Consider the following 17,280-nt stretch of genomic DNA (forward strand, 5'->3'; position numbering starts at 1 on the left):
TTCAGTGAGAGGTTGAATATCAGTGTAAACACAGGTGCCAGCTGGTCAGCGCAGGTCTTAAGGACACGTCCACTAATACCGTCTGGTCCAGCCGCTTTCCTGGTGTTTACACGTCTAAACGCCCTCCTCACGTCGCGCTCCGTCACAGTGAGTGTCTCCGCCCCTCCGGCCGGGAGCGCAGCGGGCTGTCGGCTTCCCGACTCAAAGCGCGCAAAGAAGATGTTGAGTTCATCAGCCAGAGAAACGTCGGCACTCACCGGGTGTGTGTGTGGTGCTTTGTAGTCCGTGATGGTGCGTAGTCCCTGCCACAGTCCCCTGGAGTCAGACTGTTGTAGTTGCTGTTCCAGTCTGCGGCCGTAGCGATGTTTAGCCTCTTTCACCGCTCTGCGGACTTTGTATGATGCAACCTTGTAGTCCTCCATGTTCCCAGAGGCGAGGCCGGAGTTGTAGGCAACGGTGCGGGACCTCAGGGCGTCGCGGACAGATTTATCCACCCACGGCTTCTGGTTGGGAAAAGTCCTGATGGTCCTCCTAAGTGAAGTGTCTTCAACAACTTTCCCAATAAATCCCACAACAGTTTCCGTAAACTCCTCGATGTCTCCGCCCGCGCTGCTGCGAAACATGTCCCAGTCGGTTGAATCCAACGCACCCTGCAGAGCGGCCTCTGTTTGATCAGACCACCGTGTCACTTCTCTCACAGCAGGGGGTTCCTGCCTGAGCCGTTGTTTGTATTTCGGCATGAGAAGCACAGAGGTGTGGTCAGACTTCCCAAAAGGCGGAAGAGGCTTTGCTTTGTAGCCATCTTTGAATGTAGAGTAGCAGTGGTCTAGGGTCCTCTCTCCTCTGGTGGGGCAGTCGATGTGTTGAATCAATTCCGGTATCACCTTTTTCAAGTTTGCACTGTTAAAGTCCCCGGCTACGATGAGAGCCGCATCACGCTGGTTAGCCTGATAGGTGGAAATCGCCTCATGTAGCTCGGATAGTGCAGTGTTTGTGTCCGCCTGAGGTGGAATATAGACGGCGCTGAAGATGACCGAAGTAAACTCGCGGGGCAGGTAGTGGGGACGGCATTTCAGGGTTAGGAGCTCCAGGTTAGGTGAACATGATTGTTTCAGAAGGACAACATTCCTACTGTCACACCAGTTGTTATTAATCATTAGGCACACACCTCCTCCTCTTGATTTTCCAGACTCACTCGTTCTGTCCGTGCGATGAACACTGAAGAACTCCGACGGCTGTACGGCGTGGTCCGGTATGAGGGGGGTCAGCCATGTCTCCGTGAGACAGATGATGTTGCAGTCCCTTATGTCCCTCTGAAACTGTATCCTGGCCCTGAGTTCGTCCAGCTTGTTATCCAGTGACTGGACATTAGCCAACAGGATGCTCGGCAGTGGCGTTTGGTGCGCTCTGCGCCTCAGCCTCTCTCTTACGCCGGCTCTTTTCCCTCGGGGCCTTGTCCGTGACCTGGGTCATTTGTTTGAGCTGGCCCACTGGAAACGCAGTATCTCCCGAGGCCAAGTCGGGTCGGGAGAAAAAGGTGTCAGAATACAGCCAGAGTGCTGTATTCACAAACATATGTACCTACTGTGCAGGCAATACTGCCGAGAACTACATGCACACTATATGGTCTTGTACACCTGTTCAGAGCGATCAGGTGAGGAAGCGGCTGTCCCCAGTTGTGGGATAGCATAGGAGGGTTGGGAGCAGCTTGTCCTGGACTCAAGCCAGTTTGTCTTGTCCCCTTTCTTGTGTGTGTGTATATGTGTATTTGTGGTTGACTGGTGTTGGGGACTGCCTTCCGTGACTGGGCATTGGGTGCTGGCTTCGGGGTTGGTATTGTTCTGGGGTGAATTCTGCTGATTGGCAGTCAGGTGCTCATGTATGGTGCTCATGTATCGGTCCCCTCAATTTTAATAGCACTCTAGTTTTCATACAGACAAACTTTTTACACTTCATACACTCACATATTTCAACACATACACCCAACATTTCAACTTCCAAATGAGTGGGGAGGGGAGTAGGCAGGTCTTTTTATTCCTCTGTTTCCTGCACCCGACCTGGGCGGGGGGTTGGCTAAGGTGTCAGGGGTGGGGCTGGCTGTGCTCTGGAGTGACTGATGGCTCTGGGGGCAGTCATTGGCCCACGCATCGGAAGATGGGTTGATGAGTGGAAGTGTGTGTGTGTGTGTGTGTGTGTGTGTGTGTGTGTCTGTGTGTGTGTCTGGTTCTGGGTCTGAGGTTTGCTGTGCCTCACCCCCTGTAGGACATGTTTGCTCCCCGTTAGTTGTTGCTGCCCGCCCAGGAGGGGGGCACTCGGTGGTTCCAGGGCTCAGGGCTGTGTGTTTTGGTGTGGCTGTTGGCTGGCTCCTTTGGGGGTTGTTGTTCAGGTGGGGACGGGCTGCTTCTGTGTGTGTGTGTGTGTGTGTGTGTGTGTGTGTGTGTGTGTGTGTGTGTGTGGGGGGGGGGGGATTTTCTGCTCAGTGTCGGGCGGCTCTCGGGCGCCTGGGGTCCTGGGGCCCGCCCCTGGCTCCTGCGGGGGTGGCCGGCCCCTGGTGGGGGCACGCGGTTGTCATTGAGATGTGTGGTCTCGGGGCTTCGGTGCCTGTGGGGGGGCTGTGGGTGGCCTGGGTTTCCTGGGTCTATCTCTGGCTATCTTTGGCTCTCAGGGTCATTATTGTGGCTTCTCACGCTCCTTACCAAGTACGTTTCATGACAAACACACACACACACCCACCCACACACACACACACACCCACCCACCACACACACACACACACACACACACACACACACACACACACACACACACACACACACACACGCAACAGAACAAGTGTATATGCTTGTTTTCAGTTTTATACTTCTCTTTCAGGTGCTGTTTGTTGTTGCTGATGTTGGTTTTTTGCTCTGTCCTCTTTTTGTTTGTGTGCTTTGGTATTCTATTACAGGTGTGCAGCAATTGGCAATTTTCATCATGCTTTTGAATAGAAAAAACAATACAGTTTAATTTCAAAATTTAATGGGTTTCAGTTGCAGTGAAATACCTTTTCTGTGAGTATCAAGGACATCACAGCACCATGAGCCACTTCACGGCATTCGTCGTTTTGATTTCAGGCATTAAGCGCAAGGAAGTCCCTGTTGTGGTTTAACTACACCTGTAATGTCCAGTTATCATTTGGAAATGGGTGCCTGTGAGGGTGTGTGCCCTGTCATAAATCCTAAAACAAGAACAAAACATAAGAGTCCAGACATGGGCCAAAACCAAACAAAAAGTGGCAGCACAAGGCTGGGCAAAAGTCCAAAGAAAAACAGTGTCCAGAACAAAAGGCAAAGGCACCAGGCCAGAAAAAGCAGTCCAAAATGAGGCAGAACAAATGCAAACCAATTCAGGGGACCCCCCGGGCTCAAGGACCAAACAGCAAAGTCCAGACAGTTCAGGGGGACGCCCAGGCCAAGGTGCTAAACACAGTCCAGACAGGTCGGGGGGCCTTCCAGGCAAAGGGATCAGAGCCAAGGGCCGCGGGACACCCTGGAACTGACTGCAGTCCCAGTGGCGGCGGCAAAGCAAGGCAGGGGGCCAAATGTGCTCCCAGTGGCGGTGGTGAAGTGAGTCAGGGGGCCGACCGCGATCCCAGCAGCAGAGGTAAAGCGAGGCAGGAGGCCAATGTGCTTCCAGCGGCAGCAGCGAGACGACACAGGAGGCCCACTGCACTCCCAGCGGCGGTGAAGCCGGATAGGTGGCCGACCGTGCTCTCTCATGTCCTGTCTCATGAGACCGCGCCAATGAGGCGCGGTAGGCCTCGTCTCATTGGCCTACCGCGCTCCCAGCGGCGCCAATGAGACGAGGCAGAGGGCTCAGATGGAGCCGGACACTCGGCCTGAGCGGGACCCTCAGGCTCCCGATGGGGCTCGCACAGAACTGGATGCTCGGGCTGACCGGGACCCTTGGGCAGAACAGGGCCTTCTGGGTGTGCCCCTGGTGTGCAGGCTTGGGTTGTGGTGCAGGGCACTACTGCAGCTACTGCAGCTATCAGAGACTCTGACAGGGGCTCTGACCAGGGAAATGCGACCCCTGATTGAGGCTCTGACTGGAGCTACGGGGAAGCTGACGTGAGAGACTGGGGCTCTGACTGGAGCTGCGGGGAAGCTGCTGCAGCTAACTCTGGAGGCACTGACTGAGGCTGGCAAGCTTCTACTCCAGCTGACTGAGACTGAGGGGAAGCTGCAGCTGACAGAGACTGAGGCTGAGGGGAAGCTGCTGCTGACAGAGACTGAAGCTGAGGGGAAGCTGCTGCTGACGGAGACTGGGGCGGAGGGGAAGCTGCTGCTGACGGAGACTGGGGCGGAGGGGAAGCTGCTGCTGACGGAGACTGGGGCGGAGGGGAAGCTGCTGCTGCAGCTGACTGAAACTGAGGCTGCTGGGGAGCTTCTGCAGCTGACATGCGTGACTGTGGTGCAGGCTGTCATGAAGGCTTGGACCTGGCGTCCCCCACCCAAGGAACAGGAATGGGTGCAGGAGTGAGCCTGTCCTCGGCCGCTCCCACCCACAGAAACAGAATGGGTGCAGGGACAGGTTAATCAGGAGCAAAGCTCACAGTCTTTAATGCATCCACATTCTTAAAACACACAGTTTCTTCTGTGGTCAATGTATTAACAATGGTGTCAATCCATAAAACAGCAGCAGAAATAGAATGCTCACAGCAAAAAGCAGGCACTAAAGACACTGGCGGAGGCGCGGCTGCAGGTGTCGCTGAAGATACTGGCGGAGGCGCGGCTGCAGGTGGCGCTGAAGACTCTGGCGGAGGTGTGGCTGCAGGCGTCGCTGAAGACACTGGCGGAGGCGTGGCTGCAGGTGGTGCTGAAGACTGGTAGAGGCGTGGCTGCAAGCGGTGCTGAAGATTCTGGCGGAGGTGCGACAGTCTGAAGAGGAAGCTGGGGCCTAGCTGCCCCCACCCAAGGAAACAGAGCGGGTGCTGGAGTGAGCCTGTCCTCGGCCACTCCCACCCGCGGAACAGATTCGGGTGCAGGGCTTGCAGGGCCAGCAGTTTGTGGCTGTCTGTGACACTGTCGGGAACCCTGCTTCCCGCTGCATGGGGCTGGCGGTGGCGACAAATCCCAGTGCTGTGATGAAGGTGAATCCACAGATTGAAGCAGAGGGGATGAAGTGACCTGCAGTAACCAAGTAGTTAGGGCAGAAAGCAGTGTTGGGGTGGATACACCTGACACTGGGCTGCCAATACCAAGAAGTTCAAAATGTAAATTGGCTCTTAATGCTGAGACCATTTGAATCAAAAAGGGGGTGTCAGAAATGTCTGTAGGCAGGTTGTGGACAAAAGAAAATTCTCCAGGATTCTGATTTGAATCAGCCTCTTGGCAGGGTCATCAGCACAGACACAGATTATAGTCCACAAGTTGAGTGGTAGTTCCCTCTGCCACAGCAAAACTGGAGTCCGCGAGGTCCATGGTTGCGACGTACTATCATGAACTGCTGTGGCAGGCAGAGTAGGACCTCAAAATGCAGACTCCAGAGACAGACGTAAACTCAAAAATCTCTCAGCTTTATTGTTGCCAAAACATGGAAAACTGAAACTCACTCATGGCTGGAAATGCACACAGCAGGAAAACAAAGATGACATCGCAACAGAAAACAGAGGGAAATAAAGACAATATATACACAGGGGCTGACGAGGGACAACAGGAGACAGCTGGAGAGAACAGGTGGACAGAATCATACTAACGAGACTGGGGGAAGCAAAACTGGACACACTGCACAAGAAACAAGATACTACCAAAATAAGACAGGAAATAACACAAACAGGATAACCACACAGACTTGACACACAAGGCACTGGGGAACCAGAAATCAATATGTAAACAATAACAGAACAGGAAAATATGATAGCAGAACCAAAAAGGAACTAAAACATAAAATGCTGGGCCCACGGCCCAGGACCACAACACAATATGGCAGTGGCCAAGTGGTAAAGGTGGAGTCTTCAAAACCAGTGGGTGGTGTCTGATGGCTATATCAATCTTTTATATACAGGCTGTGGTCAACACTTAAATGCAGCCACAGTCTTGTGCAACTGCAGCAGCAACCAATACCAGTATATTTAAAATAATAGTAATTTCCACTGAGGTCCTCAGCCCGAAAAGGGTGGAGTGCCCACTCTGGCTCAAGGATGTGTTTGCTGCCTCAAGTGGAGGAGTTTAAGTATCTTGGGGTCTTCATGAGTGAGGAGAGAGGGGAGCCACTACTCCTCCACATTGATACGAGCAAGCTGAGGTGGTTTGGGCATGTTCTACCGGGAGGAGGCCCCGGACAGATCCAACACACACTGGAGAGATTCTATCTCTTTGCTGACCTGGGAACACCTCTGTGTTCCCTGGGTAAGCTGGAGGAAGTGGCTGGGGAGAGGGAGGTCTGGGCTTCTCTGTGACCCGGGCATGGATAAATGAAAGAAAATGGAAATGAATAATTTCCACAAGATAAGAATTATTAAAATACCAAACAATGAATGTTATCTCTATTATCAAATATTATTCAAATAAAATAAAGAATTAAAGATTGTTGCCAACTTTTTTTTAAAAATCATATTTACCAGTAATTGAAGATCCTTCAAAATCCTTTAACATATTTTACTATAGGATTGTTTGTTTATTCAGCTTTACATGATTTTCTAACTGGGAAAACAAGCAGTTGAGATACTCTTCAAGTAATAGCGCTGCTACTACTGTAGTACTACTACATGTGCTACTGCTGCTGTTATGAATACTGTGCAGATTTGTTTTTACCTGAAGTGTCACATACTTTCAGAGTGTACTCCATCTCTCTGATCATCACCGTCATGACAAAATTGTTAGACACCTGGAAGAGACAGAGTGTGAGGAATGAGCAAATAGAGACCAGAGACAGAACTTGTGAAAAAAGACAGTCACCTGGCAATGACAGCAGAGACAGAGGTTACAGAACAAGACGAGAGAGCAGAAAGAAAAGAAGTAAACATGTTTGAAAGATATGATTACAAACGTAATTCAAACCAAAACTGGAAGCAGACTTATGGACTGTTTAAAAAATTAATAAAGGAATAAATTGTTTAAATTGAGATTTGTCAGTTTTTTCTGAATGTTTCTTTAATTCTATAAAAGGACTGGTATTTACAGTGGAGAAAATAATTATTTGATCCCCTGCTGAATTTGTAAGTTTGCTCACTTACTGGGGTTAGGTTAATTGGCTACTCTAATTTGCCCATAAGTGTGAATGTGAGTGTGAAAGGTTGTTTGTCTCTCTGTGTTAGCCCTGCGACAGCCTGGCGACCTGTTCGGGGTGTACCCTGCCTCTCGCCCTATGACAGCTGGGATAGGCTCCAGCGACCCTGCGACCCTGAACAGGATGAGCGGAAGCGAATGGATTGTAGCCAATTAACCTAACCCCAGTAAGTGCATGTCTTTGGAATGTGGGAGGAAACCGGAGTGCCCGGAGGAAACCCACGCAAGCACAGGGAGAACATGTAAATTCCACACGGAGAGAGGGAGAGGCCTGGGCCAAGGTGGAATCGAACCCAGACCTTCCTGATGTTATTCTAACTGTGAGGCAGCAGTGCTAACTATTGCACCACCGTGCTGCCGTTCTTTGGCTCCCACTCAGTATTTCTGTTCCTCTAAACATGGCAGGTTGAGTAGATGCCAACGAGCTCGATTTTGGTTTTATCTGACCACAGCACTTTCTCCCAAGCCTTCTCTGAATCATTTAGATGTTCACTGGCAAGCTTAAGATTGACCTGTACATTTGCCTTCTTGAGCAGGGGGACCCTGTGGGCAATGAAAGATTTAAATCCATTACAGTGTAATGTAGTGTTTTACCAATGGTATTCTTGGTGACTGTGCTCAGATCATGAAAAAGCTTCTCCCATGTAGTTTTGGGTTGACCTAACACCTTTCTCATGATCATGCTCACCCCACGAGGCAAAATCTCGCATGGAGCTCCAGACAGAGCGATTGATGGTCATTTTATATTTCTTGCATTTCTGAGTAATCCCACCAACAGTTTCTACCTTCTCACCAAGCTTCTTTCTGATGGTCTTGTAAATTCCAGCCCTGTGCAGGTCTGCGGTCTTTTTCCTGACATTTGACAGCTCGTTGGTCTTAAACATGGTGGTGGAGATGTTGGAATGCAAGAAACTGATTCTTCGGACATGTATGGGTTATACAAATAATGAGCTAAGATCAGTCCGCCAGGGCCTCCGCCCTTGGCTACCACCCGACATACACTGCACCTGACCCCTACGACGTTTCCTGCAGGTGGTGAGCCTACAGGAGGGTGGGCCCATGTAACCTCTTCGGGCTGCGCCCAGGCACCAGATACTCTCCCTTGAGCTCCCTGGCTCCAAGGTGGGGCCCTGGTAACCCTATCCTGGGCAGGGTAAACTCTTCCCTCGTTGTTTTAGACATAGGGGTCTTCTGAACCGCTCTTTGTCTGGACCCTCACCCATAGCCATGGAAGACCCTACCAGGGGGACAAGCCCCCAAGCAACATAGCTCCTGGGATCACTGGGGGACACAAACCCCTCCACCACGATAAGGTGGCGATTCATGGAGGATCCCCAGCTATCGAGACTGGCTATTGGGACATGGAATGTCACCTCTCTGGTGGGGAAGGAGCCTGAACTAGTGCATGAGGTTGAGAGATACCAGCTAGATATAGTTGGGTTCACCTCAACACATGGCCTGGGCTCTGGAACCAGTCTCCTGGAGAGCAGCTGGACTCTGTTCCAGTCTGGAGTTGCCCTCGGTGAGAGGCGGCGAGCTGGGGTGGGTATCCTCGTATCTGCCTGTTGGGACTTGTTTTTACTCAAATAACAATTCAGCAGCTGGCTCAAAACGCTAAAGGGCAGAGGGGAATTAAAAACTATTATTTGACTTAGATAATGATTGAACTAAATAACTATGCATTGTCTGAAGCAGTGGGCTAAAGAATTCAAATTAAGAGATAGAGACACAGAGAGCAGATAAAATGTAAAATCAGAGGTCAGAGTGTTCTCACAGCTATAAAAATATGCATTAATCTCGGTGTTCAGCCGAGCCATCACGGCTCGGGAAAAATACGTCTTGTACAAGAACCTTGGTAAATTCAGGCTTCAGTGATGCACTAATCTTGTTGCTCAGCTGTTGTGACTGGGAAAATATGTTTGGTACGTAAAGTCCCTGATAAAATCGCTAAAACACTGCACTTATTAAAGTGAGAGGTGAACAGTAAACATCACCCCCCTCCCACTGCTTCAGGAAAATGCAAAATAGCCACGTCCCGAGAGCATGGTCTGCTCTGTAGGTGTTTCCCTTCCTGTTTAGGGTTTCTGGGCCGCTGATTGGATGTGCCAAGAGGCTGGGACCAGCCTGTGCACCCACGAAGGGGCGGGCCAAAAGTTTAAACCACAGCCCGCCCCCACCTGTTTTGTGCAGCCGATTGGACGAGCCGTGCCAAGGGGCTGGAACCAGCTCAAGGTACCAACAAGGGAAGGCAAGGTTCTAAACCAAAGCCCACCCCCACCTTTTTGAACCAATAGGGTTGTGAGTAGTAGTGAAATAAAATGTTAGGTTAGCTTAGAGGAAGTCTTCTTCTCTGGTGAGGTTCGTTGCAGGTAACTGATTGCAGACTGCGATTTTCCAAGCTGAGAAGATCCATGTACATGTGGTTTTTCTGAATCTTCAATATATAAAATCTCTTGCATGAAGACTAAAGTGTTTATGACTCATTCCTTCACAAGCAAAAAACATGCACTAACACGCCTGGCTTGCTGCCTGTACGTCGGAGTTTTCACTGGTGAATGAGAGGGTTGTTTCCCTGCACCTTTGGGCCAGGGAATGGGTCCTGACTGTTTGCGCTTATGCGCCAAATGGCAATTCAGAGTGCCCACCCTTTTTGGAGTTGCTGGGCGGGGCACTCGAGGGTGCTCCATCTGGTGACTCCATCGTCTTGCTGGTAGACTTCAATGCTCACGTGGGCAATGACAGTGAGACCTGGAGGGGCATGATTGGGAGGAAAAGCCTGCCCGATCTGAATCCGAATGGTGTTTTGGTATTGGACTTCTGTGCAAACCACAGTTTGTCCATACCGAACACCATGTTCGAACATAAGGATGTCCATAAGTGTACATGGCACCGGGACACCCTAGGTCGCAGGTTGATGATCAATTTTGTAATCGTATCACCAGATCTGTGGCTGTATGTTCTGGACACTCGGGCGAAGAGAGGAGCTGAGCTGTCAACTGATTAGCACCTGGTGGTGAGTTGGATCAGGTGGTGGGGGAAGATGCTGGACACACCTGGCGCACCTAAACACGCACTGGGAATGCCTGGGAGAAGCCCTAGTCCGTGAGATCTTCAACTCCCACCTCCAGCAGAACTTCGACAGCATTCCAAGGGAGGCTGAGGACATTGAGTCCGAATAGACCGTGTTCCGCATCTCCATTGTTGAGGTAGCTGCTCAGAGCTATGGCTGCAAGGTGATTGGTGCCTGTCGTGGTGGTAACCCCTGAACCAGATGGTGGTCACTGGAGGTGAAGGGAGCCACCAAGCTGAAGAAAGAGTCCTATTGGGCTTGGTTAGCCTGTGGGACTCCAGAGGCAGCTGACAGGTATCAGCAGGCCAAACAGAATGCAGCTTGGGCAGTGCAAAGCAAAAACTTGGGTGTGGGATGAGTTCGGTGAAGCTATAGAAAAAGACTTTCGGACGGCATCGAAGCAATTCTGGCAAACCGTCAGGCGACTCAGGAAGGGAAAGCGTTGCTCCACTCACATGGTTTATAGTGCGGGTGGGGTGCTGCTGACTTCAACTGAGGCTATAGTCGGACGGTGGAAGGAATACTTCGAGGACCTCCTGAATCCCACTGACACGCCTTCTGTAGTGGAAGCAGAGTCTGGGGATGAGGGGGATGACTCACCCAACACTGTGGGCGAGGTCACTGAGATGGTTAAACTTGGTGGCAGGGCCCCTGGGGTGGATGAGATTTGCCCTGAGTTCCTTAAGGCTCTTGATGTTGTAGGGCTATCTTGGTTGATGCGCCTCTGCAACATCGCATGGAGATCTGGGGCAGTGCCCTTGGATTGGCAGACCGGGGTGGTGGTCCCCATCTTTAAGAAGGGAGACCAGAGGGTGTGCTCCAACTTTCGGGGGATCACACTACTCAGCCTCTCTGGTAAAGTCTATGCCAGGGTGTTGGAAAGGAGGGTCTGCCCGTTAGTCGAACCTCGGATCCAGGAGGAACAATGCGGTTTTCGTCCTGGTCTTGGAACGCTGGACCAGCTATTTATCCTCTCAAGGATATTTGAGTGTGCGTGGGAGTTTGCCCAACTAGTCTACATGTGCTTTGTGGAGAAGGCATTCGACCGTGTTCCTCGGGGTATCTTATGGGAGTATGGGGTGTCTGGCCCATTGTTGCGGGCCATTCAGTCTCTGTACAACCGCAGTGAGAGCTTGGTCCATATAGCTAGTAATAAGTCAGATTCATTTCCTGTGGGTGTTGGACTCCGTCAGGGCTGCCCTTTGTCACTGATTCTGTTCATAATTTTTATGGACAGTATTTCTAGGTGTAGCCATGTGGCGGAAGGCTTCTTCCTTGGTGGCCTCAGAGTCTCATCTCTGCTCTTTGCAGATGATGCGGTCCTGCTGGGTTCATCAGGGGGTGGCCTCCAGCTTGCAGTGGAACGGTTTGCAGCTGAGTGTGAAGCGGCTGGCATGAGAATCAGCACCTCTAAGTCTGCGGCATGGTCCTCAGCCGGAAAAGGGTGGAGTGCCCTCTCTGGCTCAGGGATGAGTTCCTGCCCCAAGTGGAGAAGTTCAAGTATCTCGGGGTCTTGTTCACGAGTGACCAAGGGAGCGGGAGATCGACAGACGGATCGGGGCTTCTAATGTAATGATGTGGATTCTGCACCGGTCTGTCATGGTGAAGAGGGAGCTTAGTGTAAAAGCGAAGCTGTGATTTACTGGCTGACCTCTCCCTTAGAGATAAGGTGAGGAGTGCAGCCATCTGGGAGGGGCTCAGAGTAGAGCCGCTGCTCCTCCACATTGAAAGGAGTCAGTTGAGGTGGCTCGGGCATCTGATTAGGATGCCTCCTGGCCGCCTCTTGGGTGAGGTGTTCTGGGCATGTCCCACCGGGAGGAGGCCCCGTGGCAGACCCAGGACAAGCTGGGGAGATTATATCTCTCTGCTGGCCTGGGAATGCCTTGGGGTCCCTCCGGATGAGCTGGAGGAGATGGCTGGGGAGAGGGAAGCCTGGGCTTTTCTGCTTAGGCTCCTGCCCCCGCGATCTGGCCCCAGATAAGCGAAAGAGAATGGATGGATGGATGGATGGATGGATGAGCTAAGATCAAAACTATCTGTAACTGATTAATTGATCCACTTGCTGTCTGCTCATATGGCACACGATGTTGTTGGACAGGATCTGGAAAAGGAGTCACCAGCAATGGATCCATCACATGACAGTAAATATATGCATGGTGTAGCCCTCATAATAGCCAAAAACATATAAAGACACTGCTTGAGTGGGTGATGCTTTGGTGAGAGGATGATCAGAACATTCTTCAACTGCACATTGTAAATTCACCAACTAATGAGGACAAGAACAACTGGTATGAAGCACTACAGCACACATAGTCTCCAAAGTCCCTCAGCATGATATGGTTCTGGTCACCAGAGATATGAATGCCAAAATTGGCTCTGATAGCACAGACAGAAAGTGTGCCATGGGAAAACACGGTTACGGTACCAGGAATGACAATGGTGAGTGCCTTGTTAACTCTGTGGTAGGAGATTCTATCGTCCCCCAGGTAAATAAACAAATTTACCTGGAAGTTGCCCAACAGTAACATTGTCAAACAAACTGGCCATGTTATCGTCAGTGGCAAGAGGTGAAGCTCCCTTAAAGATGTCAGAGGTGATCTACAGTGACCACTAATTGCTTACTGCCACCGTAAGGCTAAGGATAAAGAGGACTGATCTGCAGACCCAACCCAGGAAATGCCTGAATGTCAACAGACTGGAAACCAATAACTTGGGTTACAGAAAGAAGAAAACCAAGGAGTGGATAACACTAGAAACATTATTATTATTCTTATTACCTTTATTTTACCAGGAAGTCCCACTGCGATAGCAATCTCTTTTACAAGGGAGACCTCAAGAATCAAGAATCAAGAAGAATTTTATTGTCATTATATATCAAGACATACAATAAAATTGCATTCCAGAACACTCATCCAAGAGGACAGACAAAACTCCACATAGGGGAGATAAGTGTCTGCGGCCACCGCCCCAAGGGCACCACTGATTTAAGTAGGAAAGAAAACAGAAACAATAGGATAGTTAGGTTAAAAAAAATTCATCTCGTACTATGCTCATTATGAGCACAGTACCAGATTCCAAAAAACACCTCAGCAAAGCATATAGTACATTTGATAGTAATATGGTGAGGGTGGGGCCGGGTAGGGTTTGGGGTGCCAACGGAGACAAGGGGGATCAGGGCATTATGGAGCCAGGACCTAGCTCCCTGCCCAAACAGTTTGCTGATAGTGATGGTCGTATGTCAGCGGTTGTGGTACACCAGATCCCAGGTCACACAAATCACAGAGAGAAGGGAGGGGGAAGAGCATCTATTACACATCATCCTGGTGAGATAAGATTACCGGCCTCAAGGACAGCTAAGGGAGCCGAATTCCTGATAAATGCAGATGTTCTGGAACATACTGCCTTGGTATTTTTTTCGACAGCCTTCAGTTCTCTGGTACACTCTCAGTAAATCAAATGGTCCAAATTTCTCGGTTACCGTCCTCGCTGTGCAGAAACGTACCCTTATCTCCAGATCTAATCCCCTTCACCTGCAAGCATGTTCGCAGCTGGACTGCGAGCATCCAGCTTCCGGCTCAGGTCCAATAGGTATTGAGTCTGAGTCTGTATGGTTCTGCATAGCCCATCCATCTGGTTAAGCAGTCTCGCAAGGGGCTGAACTGCTGCCCAGATTCTCTTAATTTCCCAGTAAATCAGGTATCCTCCAAGCTCCCGTTACCAAAAAGCCAAATATGTATACGACTTCCACGTCCTCAACCGATAGTGCTGAAAGACACACAGGTCTCCACATGCTCCACGAGTCAATGACGTATCCGACCGGGTCTGTTCCACTAGGACATGTGGGCTCCCCTTTAACTGATCTCATAGTCGAGAAAATACAATCAATGGTGTTGAAGGCCCAGTTTGCCAGATCCATGTTGATTCTTATTCGGACAGTGTGGCACTTAGAGCAAGCAGCAAAGCCGGGTAGATAGGGGAGGGCAGGAGAGAGAGAAGGAAGCAACCGTCTTTGTCGAGAGCTGGAAGCTTTAGAGGGAGGGAAGGAGGGAGGGAGGGAGCCCTGGCCAAAATAGCAGCTGTTACAACACCTGTCTAGAAGAGGTTAGTGATTTCACCTAACTTGGAAGTTTCATTAGCACAGACAATGCAGCACAAAAATACATATCAGCAAGACTTGGCAAAGCCAGGGGTACCTTTGCAAGATTCAAGTTAATCTGGAAGTCCAGGCAGTAAAGCATAACTACAAAACTCAGACTGTACAATAGTTTTGTTAAGCCAGTTCTGCTGTATGGATCTGAATGCTGGAGAGTGACCAAGAGTGACATGAAAAAACTAAGCACCTTCCACAACAGATGGATCAGGAGGATCTGCTGCATTTTCTGGCCAATGAAAGTCTCCAAAATAAAGCTTTACAGAAGAACCAAAAGCCAGAACATCACTATGGATGTCAAGCACAGTTAATTGCGATGGCTGGGTCATGTCCTCACAATGAACCAGTCATGTACCCCCAAGATTGCACTGAAGTGAACACCACCTGGAAAGTGAAAGCAAGCAAAATTAATTGGAGGTGCACCGCCGTACAAGAACTCAAAGACATGGGGCTGTCAGTGGGCAAGCCACAACATTCTACCAACAACTGCAACAAGTGGAGAACCTTTGCTGATGCCTTATGTCCCACATGGGATGAAAAGGATTTGTAGTAGTCAGATAAAATAATTATAGTGGGTGATTTTAATCACCCACTATAATCACTCCTCCCACCGGGAGGAGGCCCCGTGGTAGACCCAGGACACGCTGGAGAGATTGTGTATCTCGGCTGGCCTGGGAACGCCTTGGGGTCCCTCCGGATGGGCTGGAGGAGGTGGCTGGGGAGAGGGAAGCTTGGGCTTCTCTGCTTAGGCTTCTGCCCCCGCGACCCGGCCCCGGATAAGCGGAAGAAAATGGATGGATGGATGGATGGGTGATTTTAACATCCATGTAGATGATGAAAATGACATCCTCAACACTGCATTAGACTCAACTGGCTTCTCTCAAAATGCATATGAGCCCACTCCCCACTTTAATGACACTCTGGATATTATCGTGACATATGACAGAAACTGAACATTCAACAGTATTTCCTGAAAACCCTCTTGTAAGCTAACTTCTTAACATTTAAGTGTACAATAAAAGATTACACAACAGTGGGGAATAAATTTGACTACAGCAGTAAACTTTACTGCCACAGAGGCTGATTAACTTGTTAATAGTGTTACATCCTCACTGTGTACGACTTTGGATACTGTGTCTCCTCTGAAAAGGAAAGCCTCAAATCAGAAGTGCCTGACTCCATGGTATAATTCACTAATGCACAGCTTAAAGCAGATAACCCGTAAGCTGGAGAGTGAGTGGCGTCTCACTAATTTAGAAGATGCTCATTTAGCCTGGAAAAAGAGTTTGTTGCTCTATTAAAAAGCTGAAGAAAATAAGAACAACCCCAGGTTTCTTTGTCAGAAGAGCTCTGACTCTTCTGACAAAGAGTCGGAGCTCTGTTGATCCGAGTATTCCTTTCACTTTAACTAGTAATGAAATCATGAATTTCTTCACAAATAAAATTTTAACAATTAGAGAAAAAATTATTCATAACCATCTCAAAGATTTATCTTCATGTTCGGCTACTTTCAGCACTGCTGGTATTTGTTTAGATTCTTTCGTTCCAGTTGATCTTTCAGAGTTATCTTCAATAGTTACTTCCTCCAAACCATCAACATGTTTATTAGATCCCATTCCTACTAGACTGTTCAAACAAGTCTTTCCATTTATTGATGCTTCTATCTTAAAAATGATCGATTAAAAAGCCATCACTTGACCGAGCTGTCTTAGCTAATTATAGGCCAATATCCAACCTTACTTTTCTCTCAAAGATTCTTGAAAGAGTAGTTGTAAAACAGCTAACTGATCATCTGCAGAGGAACGGTTTATTTGAAGAGTTTCAGTCAGGTTTCAGAATTCATCACAGTACAGAAACAGCATTAGTGAAGGTTACCAATGATCTTCTCACAGCCTCTGACAGTGGACTCATCTCTGTGCTTGTCCTGTTGGACCTCAGTGCAGCTTTGATACTGTTGACCATAACATTTTATTACAGAGATTAGAGCATACTATAGGTATTAAAGGTACTGCACTGCAGTGGGCTCAATCATATTTATCTAATAGAATAAGAGAGGGGGATGAATGGAAAACTGCTTTTAATATGCCACTCGGACATTTTGAGTATCTGGCTATGCCTTTTGGCTTAACCAACACACCAGCAGTATTCCAGGCCCTGGTTAATGATGTGCTGTGGGATTTTCTGAATGTGTTTTTGTGTATTTGGACGACATCTTGATTTTCTCCAGGGACCTTGAGGAGCATCACGGACATGTACAGGAAGTACTCTGCCTCCTTGAAAACAAACTATTTGTCAAAGATGAGAAATTTGAGTACCACTTGGACAGTGTTGCTTTTCTAAGCTACATTACTGAAAAAGGGCGAGTAAAGACAGACTCTGTTAAGGTGTTAAGCCATGTTAGAACGGCCCAAGTCCACCACTAGAAAACAACTGCAATGTTTCCTCGGCTTTGCTAATTTCTATCATAGGTTTATCCGCAACTACAAGCACACTGAGCAGCCTTTGAACTCTCTTACCTCTACTTCCAGGCCCTTTTCATGGACAAATGAGGCTGATCGGCCCTTCCAAAGCTTAAAGGAAAAGTTGTGCTCTGCTCCAGTACTTGTCAACCCGACCCACACAAGCAATTCATTGTCAAGGTGGATGCATGAGATTCAGGAGTGGGGGCTGTTCTCGCCCAGCGCACGGACCCTGGAGGTAAGTTGCACCCTTGTGCTTTCTTCTCCAAGCGCTTGATGCCCGCTGAGAGGAATTATGATGTTGGCAATTGTGAGTTACTGGCTGTCAAGTTA

General features: G+C 49.2%; 1 protein-coding gene across 1 annotated transcript in view; it reads right to left on the reverse strand.

Moving 5' to 3' along the window:
• Positions 1–17,280, reverse strand: part of LOC115787879 (cell division control protein 42 homolog) — a 36,445-nt gene that overhangs the window by 12,748 nt on the left and 6,417 nt on the right. The window contains exon 3 of the mRNA XM_030740650.1: positions 6,795–6,867. Coding sequence (XP_030596510.1) covers positions 6,795–6,867 — 73 coding nt within the window. The remainder of the gene's footprint in view (positions 1–6,794; positions 6,868–17,280) is intronic.

Source organism: Archocentrus centrarchus, chromosome 11, assembly GCF_007364275.1.
Source record: "Archocentrus centrarchus isolate MPI-CPG fArcCen1 chromosome 11, fArcCen1, whole genome shotgun sequence".
Taxonomy (NCBI): Eukaryota; Metazoa; Chordata; class Actinopteri; order Cichliformes; family Cichlidae; genus Archocentrus; species Archocentrus centrarchus.